This window comes from Pseudopipra pipra, chromosome 3 (genome assembly GCF_036250125.1).
Source record: "Pseudopipra pipra isolate bDixPip1 chromosome 3, bDixPip1.hap1, whole genome shotgun sequence".
Classification (NCBI taxonomy): domain Eukaryota; kingdom Metazoa; phylum Chordata; class Aves; order Passeriformes; family Pipridae; genus Pseudopipra; species Pseudopipra pipra.
This window is the reverse complement of record NC_087551.1, coordinates 19448265-19461590: the sequence shown is the minus strand read 5'-3', so window position 1 is coordinate 19461590 and position 13326 is coordinate 19448265. Positions and strand designations below refer to the sequence as shown.

General features: G+C 37.9%; 1 protein-coding gene across 1 annotated transcript; it reads right to left on the bottom strand.

Moving 5' to 3' along the window:
• Positions 1–929: 929 nt before the first annotated feature.
• BPNT1 (3'(2'), 5'-bisphosphate nucleotidase 1) lies at positions 930–13319 on the bottom strand. Its single transcript, XM_064648173.1, has 9 exons — positions 13082–13319; positions 9723–9847; positions 7036–7140; positions 6647–6754; positions 6093–6141; positions 5026–5117; positions 3855–4052; positions 2907–3012; positions 930–1550 (listed from the first exon to the last, which is right to left on the bottom strand). Exons 2-9 carry the CDS (start codon positions 9837–9839, stop codon positions 1402–1404), a joined length of 924 nt encoding a protein of 307 aa, XP_064504243.1. The 5' UTR covers positions 9840–9847; positions 13082–13319; the 3' UTR covers positions 930–1401.
• Positions 13320–13326: the final 7 nt, after the last annotated feature.

Below are 13326 nucleotides of genomic sequence, written 5' to 3'. Positions count from 1 at the left end.
AGGGTGCAGTGCAGCCTGCAGGCTACTTTAACATTTATGGTGTCAGCACAGGTAATGGCAAAAAAAACCACGTGGGAGAGGAGCTTAGGGATTCAGTCTTTACGTAAGCGAGCAGCTGTGTTCAGGCACCTTCCCTGACACCACATGCCTGAGAACCTGACAGAGAGTAAGAGACTTGGGGCACAAAATCTGGAGAAAATAAAGGGCATAGAGGCCTCAGGGGTTCAAAATCCTAGCTCCAGAATTCCAAATTCATCTTGAAGAGACTTCACCTGTTTTGGCTAAGGTTGCCAATTTTAGCTAGTCATATGTAATTTAATACTTGTTCTCTTTTGTGTTCAAGTGGACTGAGCAGTTGAATCCTGCTTTTCTAACACCCATAACTATGGGAAAGCTGACTGAAACAGGCTCTCCAATTTTTAAGTTAATTTTTTGTGATATTGTCCTTCTTCTTTCTCCTCCCCTTACATGCCGATGTTTCACAGGGAGGGCAAACAGTACTGTCATGTTCTTCAACTCCAGGGGCTGTTGGAAAGTTTATCTCACAATTTGGACATGACAAATTTTAATTTCTGCATTTTCTGTTATCCCCATGTATGTCAAAGTGACCTAGGATGCCCAAAGCGCCCAAAGACTGCAATGGCATAAACCCTGACACAGGGGCATTTCAAATTAGAGAGGTGCTTGGAACTCCTCCCCCTGTCACCTTTTCCCTGGGTTTTCCTCACCTGAGGTGTCCTGAATCCTGCTGTATTAACACTTCACTGATCCTCAATGGATCCAATGATCCAGGAACCCCTATATGGGACGTTGAAGGCCTAGATGGACTGTGTCCTGCCTCCTGCAAAACTCAGACAACCCAACCCACCACAAATAACAATTTCGGCCATCCCAAAACTGAGTGCAGATTGAAAAATTCAAAGATTCACTTCTAAGAATCAAACTGGCAACTTTATAACAAATGAGTAAATCCATCCAGGCAAATCCTTAGTCCATTTGTATTTAACACAGTAACCTGTATTGCCTACATACATTGAGCAAGATCAGGTGAATGACTAAAGTGATTTTGTGCCCAGAATTTTTAGATGATTTTTGGTCTGCAGTGTTATGATTTACAGTATATCATGCACAGTCATGAAGAATGAAAACTCCCAATGAATACAGAATATAGCTATTGAAGAAATGTGACCATTTTAAAGTTGCCTACTAAAAACAGCAAAACAATCTGATCCAACATTTACTTACGGATTCCGTGTAATTTTGAAATTACTGAACACCTTAATAAAAGAATTCAGTTCAAATTCTATAAAACAAGATTTCAAGCTCAGTTATCTTCTTTCTTTCTTTTTCCCCAAGTTCACTTTCCCAGCCTTCCAGGCCAAGTGAAGATGCTTCCCTGCTTTAAGGCACTAGAGACTCTTTCACAGTGTTAGGAATACGACTGGCATAATAGTCATAATTTCTCAAAGTGGCGAGGACCCCAGCTGAATTCATGTGTTTCACTTCCTTGTTATACTGAAATGAATTTCCACGGATATCAGTTATCTTGCCTGCAAAAAAAAAAAAAAAAAAAAGGAAAGAAAGAAAAAAATATATTCCAGCAAAAAAGAGTTGGGAAGAGAGAATTTATTAGTTCAAGTGATATAACTAAAGAAGCAGTCCTTGGTGAACACACACCTGTCTTCAGATGTGAAGTGTCTTTGCTTCCAGTTTAAGCACAACGGGTTTTTTATTGACTGAAATCCAATAACTAGTGGTTTGTTGTTTTTTTTCAACGATACTTAAAATTCCTTGTGTCTCAGAAAAAGGAAAACAATATTTTTCTCTCATGGATTACTTAAAACGCTCCCTGACCAGCTTTTACATTGACCATTGACAAGAAGGAAAGAAAAATCCTCAGTTCAAGTAAAAGCCAGGGTAAGTCTATACAACTGTAACATAATATAGAAACACACCAGTTGGTTTTTAATGAGTTTCTAGAAACCAGTTAGCAAGAAAAATGGAGATCTTCACACAAAATTTCAACCAGGAGATACCTCCTTAACAAGGAGGCTAAATACAGCACTGTGCCGCTCCACACTGGTTGGGCTGCTTTGTGCTTGAGCTAACCTGTGTAAAGCTATCCCAGTTATCAACTCCAGAGACTGCAGACTTAAATAGTTGGAGTTAAATAGAGTTAAATAGTGCCATTATGAAGCCTGTTACCATTGCTTGACAGAATTGAGGAGATAAAACCTCGTAATTTTAGCACATAGCGGTAAAAGGTCTATCAATGTGAACAGCAGAAAAAAAAATAATAATATACTTCAAATCTTTGCCAGTGAGACTTTTCATAAATTCTCAACCCCTTACACCTAGATAGGTGAAGTGGCTTATATTGTCTGGAGGCCACTAATTTTACTCAATTGTGGAGTTTGTATATCTGAGGAACAACATGATTTGACCTATTTTTGTTGTTTTGAATGATTCAATGTCCACATATTACATAATATGTTACTAATAATAAACTACTATATCCAGTTAGTAGGGCAGCAGGATTTTACTGTGAGATAGTAGCCAACAGGAAAAAAAAAGCCATTTGTTTTGAAAATATTAAAATTAATATACTCAAAATTTTGGAATTGGCTTTGTTGATTATTTGATAGTTGTTGACTCTATTAGTCCAGAGCAAAAGAGATCATGTCATGCTTTTCAGAGCATAATGTGCTTGACCCATTGGCATTACTGTTGATTTCAGAGGGCTCAAAGCTCCTAGTGAGTCATAACTATTAAAAAATACATACATATTGTCATTTTTCTTTCAAAAAACATGTTTGGAATTCTTTTTTTTTTCCTATGAAAAGTATAAATAACTTAAAATTGATGCAATGTCACTTATCTTGGAATTTTGAATGCTATTAACTTACCTCCCACAGCATGTAGAATAGCTTCAGGTGCACACGTATCCCATTTCTTGCACCCAGGGCTGGCAAATACATAAGCAGATGCCTTGCCTTCTATAAGTTGAATGACCTATTATGAATAGAGCGTGGCAATCATTGCAAAGGATCTAGGCATTTAGAAACAGGTAGAAATAACACCAGGAAACAGGGTTTAAATCCACTTATTCTATGTACTTACAGTCAGAAAAGGAACATCAGCCATTTCCTTTGATATTACAAGAAATTGTATTAAGATTTGGAAAGCTATACTGAGTTACCATACTCAATTCAATATTTTTGATTGTTGTAAATACACTCTATAGGATGAAAATCTGCTCTTAATTTCAGAAACAAATTCCCTTCTTGTGCAAGTACTAAAAAAATAAAGTGGAAACTGTCTACTTGTTGTGTTAGTGCCATTTTGGGCCTTGCACATATTGGAGAAGAGAGATCAGAAGGTCTGGTTTTGACAGCTATGACAAAACGAAGCTTTAAAACTGGTAGTAAAAGAGTATGCAGACAAGTTTTGCAAAAAATACCACTGTGTGCTTGTATTTTTATCCTTTCATATGTGCTGCTAGATAGTTGGAACAAAAACTGTATTAACATGAACTGGAGGACATGACTAATAATTGTGATTAAATTGAATTCCCATTTAGTCATCCTGGTCTTACAACTTTTTATTTTCACCCCTAGAAACAGAATACTGGGGAAGACAGACCTCAGCCATGACCAGCACAGCCACTGTTACAGATACACCTGCACAAATTCTGTCTACCTCACAGCAGACTGAATGCTAGAAGGAGTTGTGCTGGGGAAGGAGGAGGAAGTCTCCTGTACATTCATGCAAGTAAGCAAATGATTTCTGTAAAAAGTCTCTTTTTTTCAAAGGTGCCACCTCCTGGTAAAACAGGAGATTTTGAGTTTTCATACCTTGTTTCCTGCTCCTCCAGCTCTGATGACAGTGTCTGGGTTCAAGGCACTGATGCACTCATTTACCAGGGCACTGCTGTGGGAACGGGTGGTAACGATGATGTGTTTGCCAGCAGGTGCTTCTGTGAGCTGAAATCCAAAGGCACCTATGCCCAGGACTCCCCAGATTGTCCTGCCCAACACAGCACCAGCTCCTGCCTGCAAAAAAGGTACACAGGTCCAGGTGATGGTTAATCACAGTGATCAGCATTTAGACCACAAAGCGAAAGGAATACCTAGAGGCATCTTTGCATTTCAGGGAGTATAGTATTAACACTGGGTTATATACTTAAACAATGACACTTAAAAAAACCTGCTTTAGGGCCTGGAGTGAGAAACTGGCTCTCTTTCCCTCTACGGCAATAACATCATTTACCCTTTTCTTATCTGTGAGCTTATGCTGGTGCATTACATCCTAACTCCAGTGACTGACAGATTAATATTTGTGTATTTCTGTACTTCAGGCACAATCTGCAACTGAAAATATCTTGTAATCTTAAATATTTTGTGATACATACCACATAGAACATGATAGGCATTACATCCACTCAAGACCTTTTTCTTTAAACTCCAGTGAGTTAAATTAATCAGGCTGCATCATGAGCTTCCCCTCTCCCCCTGGATAATACTGAAATAATCTCCAAATGTGTAAATACCAGTAGGCTGGCCATCCTGTACTTAACACCTGAAACCTGGCATGATACACTCTAACCCAGCTGTCAGCTTGGTTTATTTAGGGCTGCAGTTTTATAGCAGTTATGACACATCACAAATGGACCGATTGCTAAAAAATTTCTAGCAAAGACTGCAAAACCAGTGATCTGTACTTGTTTTACAGTGTGTACTTTACATATACTGTAGTAGCATGTACAGCATGTATGCAATATATACTGTATTAGTGGACTGCACAAGCCTTAGGATTCAGTATGGCTGTTAAGTAGGTCTCTGACATTCAGTTCCTGGAAACCAACATTTAAAATTGTATATATTTAATAAAAAACCCAACACCTTATATTACAACTTTAACTCAACTACACGCCATTTTTTGAGTTGAAAGTGTCCTAACCGAAATGGGTTAGAAGGAACAGTTAGAAACCACTTAATGCTTTTAAATAAACCAACAATTTAATACCTCATAGTTGTAATATGGCTGGTTAATAACTCCTGCTATTGCTTTGCCTCCATATGCAATTCCAATAAGAACCGTTACGTGGTCAAGGAGACCTGTACAGAAATATTATGAATGTAGTTATGTTTAAAAAGACAAAGTATATATATAAAAAAATAAACTTCCAGTAAAAGTCCATGAATTGATGCACAGAATGGTATCTTAAAAATTCCAATACTGATCACAATTTTCAGGTGTAATAAGTTGGTTGATTTTTTTAGTAATTTAGTCTTGAGGTCTAAAAAATGTCCCAGATAGAGTTCTCTTAATAGAACTACCTTATAATTATCATATAATGAGAAAGAAGTTTAAAGTTGCAACTAAATAGCAGTCTATGATGACATTCTTCTATAACTGTGGTGGGAATTCTTTAGTGATTTTCGAAACCAGCAATTTGTTGGCAGTTGTATATCTCTTTGGCTGAAAAGGGGAAAAAACTCTGCCTAAAAAATTTCACATTAGTCAACTAAAGGTTGCAGTAGGAGGCTAGAGTGAGGTTTCATCCTACTGGTTTTTGGGGTTGGGGGATTTTTTTCCCTTTCATTTTAAGGTCTATTTCTATGGAGACAAATTAGGCTTTGCCAAAAACAGTTTCTTCCCATAAGTGAACTGTGATTTGTGGGAAGATGTTTGTTTCATTTTGAAAAGGCTACAAATACAGCTGTGGCATTTGGATTGTTTGAAGAGGAGGATGAAATAAAATTCAGCATATTCCTGTGTGAAGGGGAGATTTAGTCCTTCAATTCGAAGTATTTGCAAAATTGTAAATTTAACTAAAAACTTAACCTGCCAGGAGTCAAAAGCAGCTCTTTGCACCCTGAAATGATAACCACTCAGTAGCCCATCAGAAATATTCAGTCCTGGTTAGAACTGAATGGAAGGATTAAAAAAATTCTATAGTGCTCAGAAAGCACAGAAACATCAGCCTTATGAAACAATATTGTAACTGCTATGATAAAATTATCTACATGTATATGCTACTTTATTGTATTGCTATTTTTTTAATCAGCAGAAATAAAAGAGAATCCAACCTTCAGTGTACTCCTTGGTTCCATCCAGGGGATCAACCCATATTACAAGCTTTAAGAATTAAAAAGTAAGGATAAAATTAACAAACACAAATCATGTCAATTATCACGCAAAGTATATATTTTACTTTAGTGCTTTTATTTCTTTATGGCAGTAAGGAAATAAAGACATCCAAAGTTTTAACATTATTATATGACTGAAGCCTATAATAGTATTTTACACCAAAAAGAAAAGCTTAAAAATTGACAAGAATGTCTCAGCAAATCTCTTAATTGAAGTATGAAGGATTAAACTGAACATGGAAATGAGATTACTTCATTATGTCCAAACTAGATTCTTTCCAAATGAATTGGAATCACAAACTGTAAGAAGCAAATTTCTATTTCCCATTACTGTACAAAGGGACATGCAGCATTTCCAGTTCTGGAGCTGTGATTCTCATAACTACATTTCAGTTTTCAAATGAAAAAGAAACATTGACAACATTGAAACAACCTTTTTTATTAACACACTCTTAGCTAAAATCAGTAACATATGAGTTACATTATCGTATTACCTCTTCCTCTTTAATTCCTGTGTACTGAGCAGGACAAGGTTTCTTCAGTATTTCTTCACAGTGCCCATCTTCAATTAATTCCTCAGTTACATCATCAGTGGGCAGATCCTAACAAAAGAATTCTTAGAATTATTAAAGAAAGGTGTTGGACTCACCTCAGTTTGCTTTAGAACTGTGTATTTGCTTGCAGCTTGACAAAGCTAATGAATTGAAAAGGTGAAATGGGATGGAAATTTGTTTGTTTGGGTTGTTTTTAATTAAAACAGAAGGTTTCCTAAACCCTGCCAAAGTAAATTCCAGTGCAACTGAGAGCAAGATAAACTGTTAGTGTGAAATACTAACACTTAGTGAAATACATACTGTTAGCATGAAATAAACCAGGTACTTACTTCTTCTCCTATGATTGTCACCTTGGGAAACTTCCGTGCCAGGGAAGCACAAATGCTCATTTGTACAAGTCGGTCAGCTTTGGTCTGCAAGTCATTGGGTCCAGCCTGTCCAAGGATGGATAGGAATTTGTGTATGAAAAAAATACACCATACCAGCACAGTAGCCCATACAGCACTCTGAATATCTACCTTGTAATGAAAAAGAAGTTTTGTTTGATTAATCGTCAACCTAGTAAGTGATTTTTGTGAGAGGTAGGCTAAAATTTGCAAGAAGCAGAGTTTCCCTGCGTACCCCAGAGCTAAGACAGACTGGTATGACATTAGAACGACATTTACTGCTGTGTTCTTCTCATGCAATTGTACTCACTGCGTATTTGTGCAAATACTACCCTATGTACAGAATGAATCAATACAAGTACGAACCCAGATACAACATATGAAGAGGGAAAGGCAAAAATGAAGATGTTAATGGGAAAAAATCATTATTCTAAGGCTCGCTGGATGGATGTGGAAAATTAGGAAAGAGGAGAAATATAGGGGAAGTGTTAATCAAAGGTCATTTAAAGGTCCAATTAATCTAGTTTGTTTAAAAAAATGTAACAGGAACAGTTATGATCTATAAACTTCTAATTAGTGAATGGTTCCTTAGTCTAGCACAAAAAGACCACGGAAGGCCAGAAGATAACCAGGGAAATTTAGCTGGTCAGTAACATCCATACATTTTTTCCATCAAAAAATACTTGAGAAGAAACAGTGGATTTGGTGTCTCAAGATGATATAAAACAATGAGTGCAAGCCTTCCCAAAAGATATGACATAGCCAAACACGTTGCCACATGGGTTACCCTAATTTCTTAAAAATTGAAAATCTGCTATATAGTGAAAGTGGGTCATTTATTAACAATTTTCGCCTTAATCTTCATGTATCTATGAATGGAGAAGCCTTTTAGGTCCAGAGATAGCATTCTAATAAGAAATAATTTTGTTAGCACTGGCATCAAGAAAGACAAAGTTCATCCAAGATTTGCATCTTAATTGAATCAAACAAAAGTTTTATTTTATCTGCTTGTATCTTATTTGCTGACAACATGAAAAGTGTTTTATCCAGCTATGGAAGTTAGCCATAGGAATGGAATATTCCGTTTGGAATCATGTTATGGGTTAATTTTTGCATACTCAAATCCTAGTCTGTCCATTACCCAATTGCTAATTTTTGCAAAATTTGATATTTTTCTTTGACATTTCCTTCTCATCCCCTAATAAATTTGATTGAAATTGGTCCTGAGCTTAGACTCAGAAAGATCAGGTTTACTGCAGAGAATGTCCTTCATTCCAGGACATCAACCTAATAAACCAGGATAAAGTAGTTCTTCAAAACAGCCATCAGTAATGTGACAATGGCTGGACAAGGTGTCTACCTACCAACTGGGGGGGAAAAAAAGTGCAAGTGCTACAAAGAGAAGCAATATAAATACAGAGCTTAAAGCTGAGTGAGGGAAAGAAAATTCTGGATATTAAGGAAAGGAAGGAGAGGAGCTAGCTAAAAATTCAACTGTCCTTGAACTGTTTTCCTCACTAGATAAATGGATGGGAGGTCACTGTGTTGAGGGAAAAGGTGAAACATTGCCTTCCTAGATGTTCTAAAGCTTCCAATAGGGCCAGTTGGAATTGGTTTTGATGTTTGCTGGCTGCAGAAAGAGGATGAATGATGAGAAGCAGCACTCTCTGTTGTGCATCTCTTCCCTCCAGACTGCAAAGCAAAGGCACATACAGGTTCTCTCTCTTGCATTCTTCCTCTTTCTTCAGCAGCCACCTTTGGCAAGAAGCTTGCAGGAGTTTCAAGATCTCTAGTCCCTCAAACAGGAACCTCTTCTGTTGGTCATTGTTTTTGATCTTATTTTCTGTGTGTAGTATTCATTTAAAAAAAATTAAAAGTATATATAACGTCTCATTTAGAACCAATATCACCTGTTAGTTTTGATCACGTTTGAATAACGTAAATATCAGCAATTACTTCAATGTAAAGACCAAAACTAATAAAGATATTTAATGAAGTCCATAATCTTGTGACATACCTGTAAATCTAGAATAAACTTCAGAAGTTAATTCCATCTATTCTAGTACTGTAATCGAAACAAAGATCTTGGCTCATCAGTGCAACTTACTAATTTACAGCAAATTAAGAACTTCATGTAGATGATTGTAATTTAATTTCTTTTTTCTAGTTAGAATTAAATTTGAAGCTCTGATTTCATTTTGAAAACTGTGATTTACGATAAAATCTAAGGTTCTTCTTTGTTTTAGGAAACAAACACTGATTTATTCTAATCCAAAATTCATCAAGGGCACAGTATTTTATGCTGTACTAAGGTGTTAGAACATAGGTATAGAAACTAACAGGAAATATGCATTATTATGAATTTTGACGTGCTATCCAGAGCTTGTGTTTTGTGAGGGAAATCAGGACAAAATTATGGTGTTTCTTTTAAGTGTCTGAACATTCTTTAGAAATGCTGGTCAAAAGACACTTCTCTAGTGCTCTTTTAATCCCTTAACAAGGAATATTTCTTGTCTCAGAGGGGTGAGGACTGTATTCCCTTCCCCAGTTGCTGATTTTCAAAAATACCACTTTGACCTGTATCTAACTCAGCATTAACAAGAGAAATTGGAACAAAGTAAAAGCAATACCTTCTCCACTATCCCCAGGTCTCCTGTAGACATTACACTTCTAACAATTGTTGCAGCTTTTTCTGCCACAGAATACGCAGAGGCGACCACACGCATGAGCAGAGCTGGGGAGGCCATCCTGAGGGCTGAAAAGAAACAAAGAGCAAACTTGTACATTTCTCTCTTCACGAGAAGACAAAAAGTAAAATATTTTACATAACATTCCAAAAAGATACAGCTTAAACTGACAAGAAAGGGGAAAGCAGGTAGCTGCCAGTGTGAGTAGTAACAAAGTGAGCTTTGGCTTTTTTAAAAATACAATTAACAAACACAGGGATATAAAGCTATGTTAAACAAGATTTTGCAAATATCCATGTTCTGTCTGATAGTGAACCTAGTTCTCGGTAAAATAAAATCTGACATTAAAAAGAACAGCAGCAGAAACTCTATCATAAATATTAAGGAAAAGCACAGTCAACACACGGTACTCATTTTTTGTACATTTTGAACATAAGTTCGTTTTCTCAGAACTGAATATACAGCGATGGTTTGTGCCCAGATTCAAGCACAAGGCTGCCAGAGAGGATGACATGAGCAACTTCACCTATTATTTTCCTTTGTTTAAATATAAAATATATAGGCTTTTGTAGATGGCCTAATTGTGGACAAAAAATAGGTTAATGATACACAGATACTGCAAACTTGTATGTGAAAGTCTGTTCATTGAATTTTACCATTCTTTCTGTATTTCTTTAACTTCTCCTGATTTCTCTAAAGAAATCTATTTACATCTTTCTTCCTCCCTCAATACTGCATGACCTGTCATTCTCCCTATCATGTTGTCTTCTACATCTGTTCCCCAGCACACACCAGTGCAATTCACTGTGCCTTCAGTTCCCAAACTGAAGAGTAAGTATCACTCTTGGAAAGGCTAGCATTCCTCCCAGCTTTTTTTGTGCCCCAGGAAAAAAATGTATGGATAACTACACTGTATTCTTCAAAATGCAAAGCTAATTGCCTTTTATGTTTTCTTATCAGTTTTTTCCATCTGTGTAGGCAACATGTTTTTTGAGTGGGGCTCACATGTGTGACACACTTCCAAGCAAACACTTGAGCACAGAGCCAGAACAAAACATAGAGGAACTCACCAATCACCACACTGAAGATATATTACCTGGGAAGTGTAATATAACAATCATTTCACCAATATCACAATCAGTATTTGCAGCAATTACAGCAAGCACTGCGTAAGTGGCAACAGGTCATTACATACCACCTTTCCTTTCTTCCTTGAGAAACCAAGTTCATGGCTGTTCACAGCAAAGGCAATGTCAGAGGTATCAAAATCCCAAATTTAGCTGATTTAAGAACTTCTTGACGACTTTAGAAATACCTCTATCTCTAAAGTCAGAAGCTCTCTGAAGCTGAAGGAGTAGAGTGATTGTGTAAGTACACTCAAAAAGCACAGTTGCTAATGTTAATTATTATTTACTGCTCCGGGATAGGAGCAAAGTGCTCTGGAGTTCTGTAGAATAGCCAAGGTCCATACCCAAAGTGCACAGCTGGGCTATCTTGGCCTGGTAGCAATGGTTACAGAGGAAATTTTGGAAATGCCACCTGTGGCAAAAAGTGGCTCCCAAACAGCTGGAAGTAGTAGAGGAAACACGTGTCATAGCACATGAGCAGAGAGACACTATTTTAAGTCTATACCATCACGTGAAAGAAGTTACCAGGAAGAAAAATGGAATGTAGTTCAATCCATACTATCTGGAATATGAGTATTTCTGAGCAATAAAATAGCATGTTAGATGGGATGTTTGGATTAAAGAATTGAGCTCAGAAGAAGATAATTAACATTTTAGGCTCAGCTTCTCATTAGTCATTTGACTTTTTACTGTACATTTGATCCTGCTTCATAAAATGAGATTAAAACTTAATTGTTTTAAAGACTAGATTTATTTAACATTTGCATAAAGTTTCAAAAGACTCAGAAAGCAATACAGAATACCATCTTACACTCTTGAAGCTTGACCCAAGATGTTTCTTGGGCACATTTTTCTTGGCCATTCCTAAGGCAAACAAATATACTTTCTGTGGTGAACCCAAAATCTCTAGGCAAACCTTAAAAGTTAAAATATTTTTATGAAAAAACAAAATCTGTTAAAAGAAACTGAAATGGGAGGTTCAACATTCCCTCCTCAGCAACACAAAGGAACTAATTATTGAATTGCAAAGTATGTTATTACTGCAAAAGGTGTCTTAAATTTTTACAGGGCTGCATCTCCTGCATGGCACATCTTCTGGTGTGTTGGACCTTTTTGGTTAGATAAGTGTGCGTGCTAGTTGGCTGTAAGTTTTTCACCTCTGTAGCTTTTTGATATCAAATTACCTAGTTGACTTTTAAGTTTATGGCACATTCTTTCTGATGAGGGCAATGTCTAATGTATACTTCCACAAGACATTCAAGAATATATTGCTTGCTTTGGACAGAAATAGTTCGACTCCTAGAAAACTGTACAATGTACAAAGACTGCACAGCAACTGTCCCTCAAGTTAAATTTGCGTATAATTGTCAAAACACACCTTGTCCTCCAAAGACTATCCCTCCTTTCTCCGGGCCTAGCAACCAAATTATTGAATGGCCTCAACAAATCAGCCTGATTTGCTAGCTATCAAAATAAATGAGTTCTCCAGCTTCTCTTCCACTTTTCAGTTTTGATGTCTGTAAGTATTACAGGCTGGCTACAATTAATTTATCGAAGCACACATAATGGATTTGTTGATATTGCTATCTCAGCCCCTTTTATGCAAATTTCCATTTTCCAAATTTATGATTTTGCCTGATGAATGGAGAAAGTGGACATCACACAGAGCATTGTCTCTAAAGGCAAGTGCTAAGCCACAACTTCTTGCTCGGAACTCTTCAACACCCAAGTGACCAGAGGTCCCTATTTCTTTACAATAAACTTCGGCACACATTTAGCAGAATATAAACTCTCCATTATGTCAGGAAACAATGTTTACCCGGCAGACGCAGGCTAGGACTCGGGAGTGTGAATACCTGGCTCCCTCTGCGGTTCACCTACAGACTTCCAGGTGGGAAAGGGTTGTGTTACATCATTTCACCAATAAGGTAACATTGAGGTTTTATGCTCAGAGGCCTTTTGAATTTGTACTTAAAAAAAAGAAAAAAAAAAAAAAGCCTGTTCTGATTCTCTTGCCATCGGTATTCCCGGTGGTGCACTGCCTGCAGCGCAGCTGGAATTCCTGAGCACTGCGCGGGGCTCTCCAGTGCATCCAGCGGAGCGGGGCAGGGCAGGGCACACCACGGGTGGTCGTGGGTGGCAGGAGCAGCTCTGCTAGTGCAGCAGCCAACTCACCGTCTCCAGTCTCGCTTTTCCCTGGATCTCCTCCGTCGCCGCTCTCCAGCAGCGCGAGGGGCGCTCCAAGCTTCCCGACCCCCGCCTTGCCAAGGACGGACCCAAGTCCCGGCCTCGCAACGCGGCCTCCGCGCCGGCTCCTTCGGAAAGAACCCGCCGCCCTCACAGAAACACCTGGGAACGCCCCAAATCTTCCGGCTCCGAGCGGGCCCGGAGCGCTGGCCCGGCCCCTCTGGAGCCCCGAG

Excerpts from the sequence above, each read along its gene's own strand:
- BPNT1 (XM_064648173.1), bottom strand. The coding sequence starts at position 9,839 with ATGGCCTCCCCAGCTCTGCTCATGCGTGTGGTCGCCTCTGCGTATTCT. Across the intron at positions 6,755-7,035 it reads TGACAATCATAGGAGAAGAA|GATCTGCCCACTGATGATGT; the intron begins GTAAGTACCTGG and ends TTCTTTTGTTAG. Across the intron at positions 1,551-2,906 it reads TATTCTACATGCTGTGGGAG|GCAAGATAACTGATATCCGT; the intron begins GTAAGTTAATAG and ends TTTTTTTTGCAG.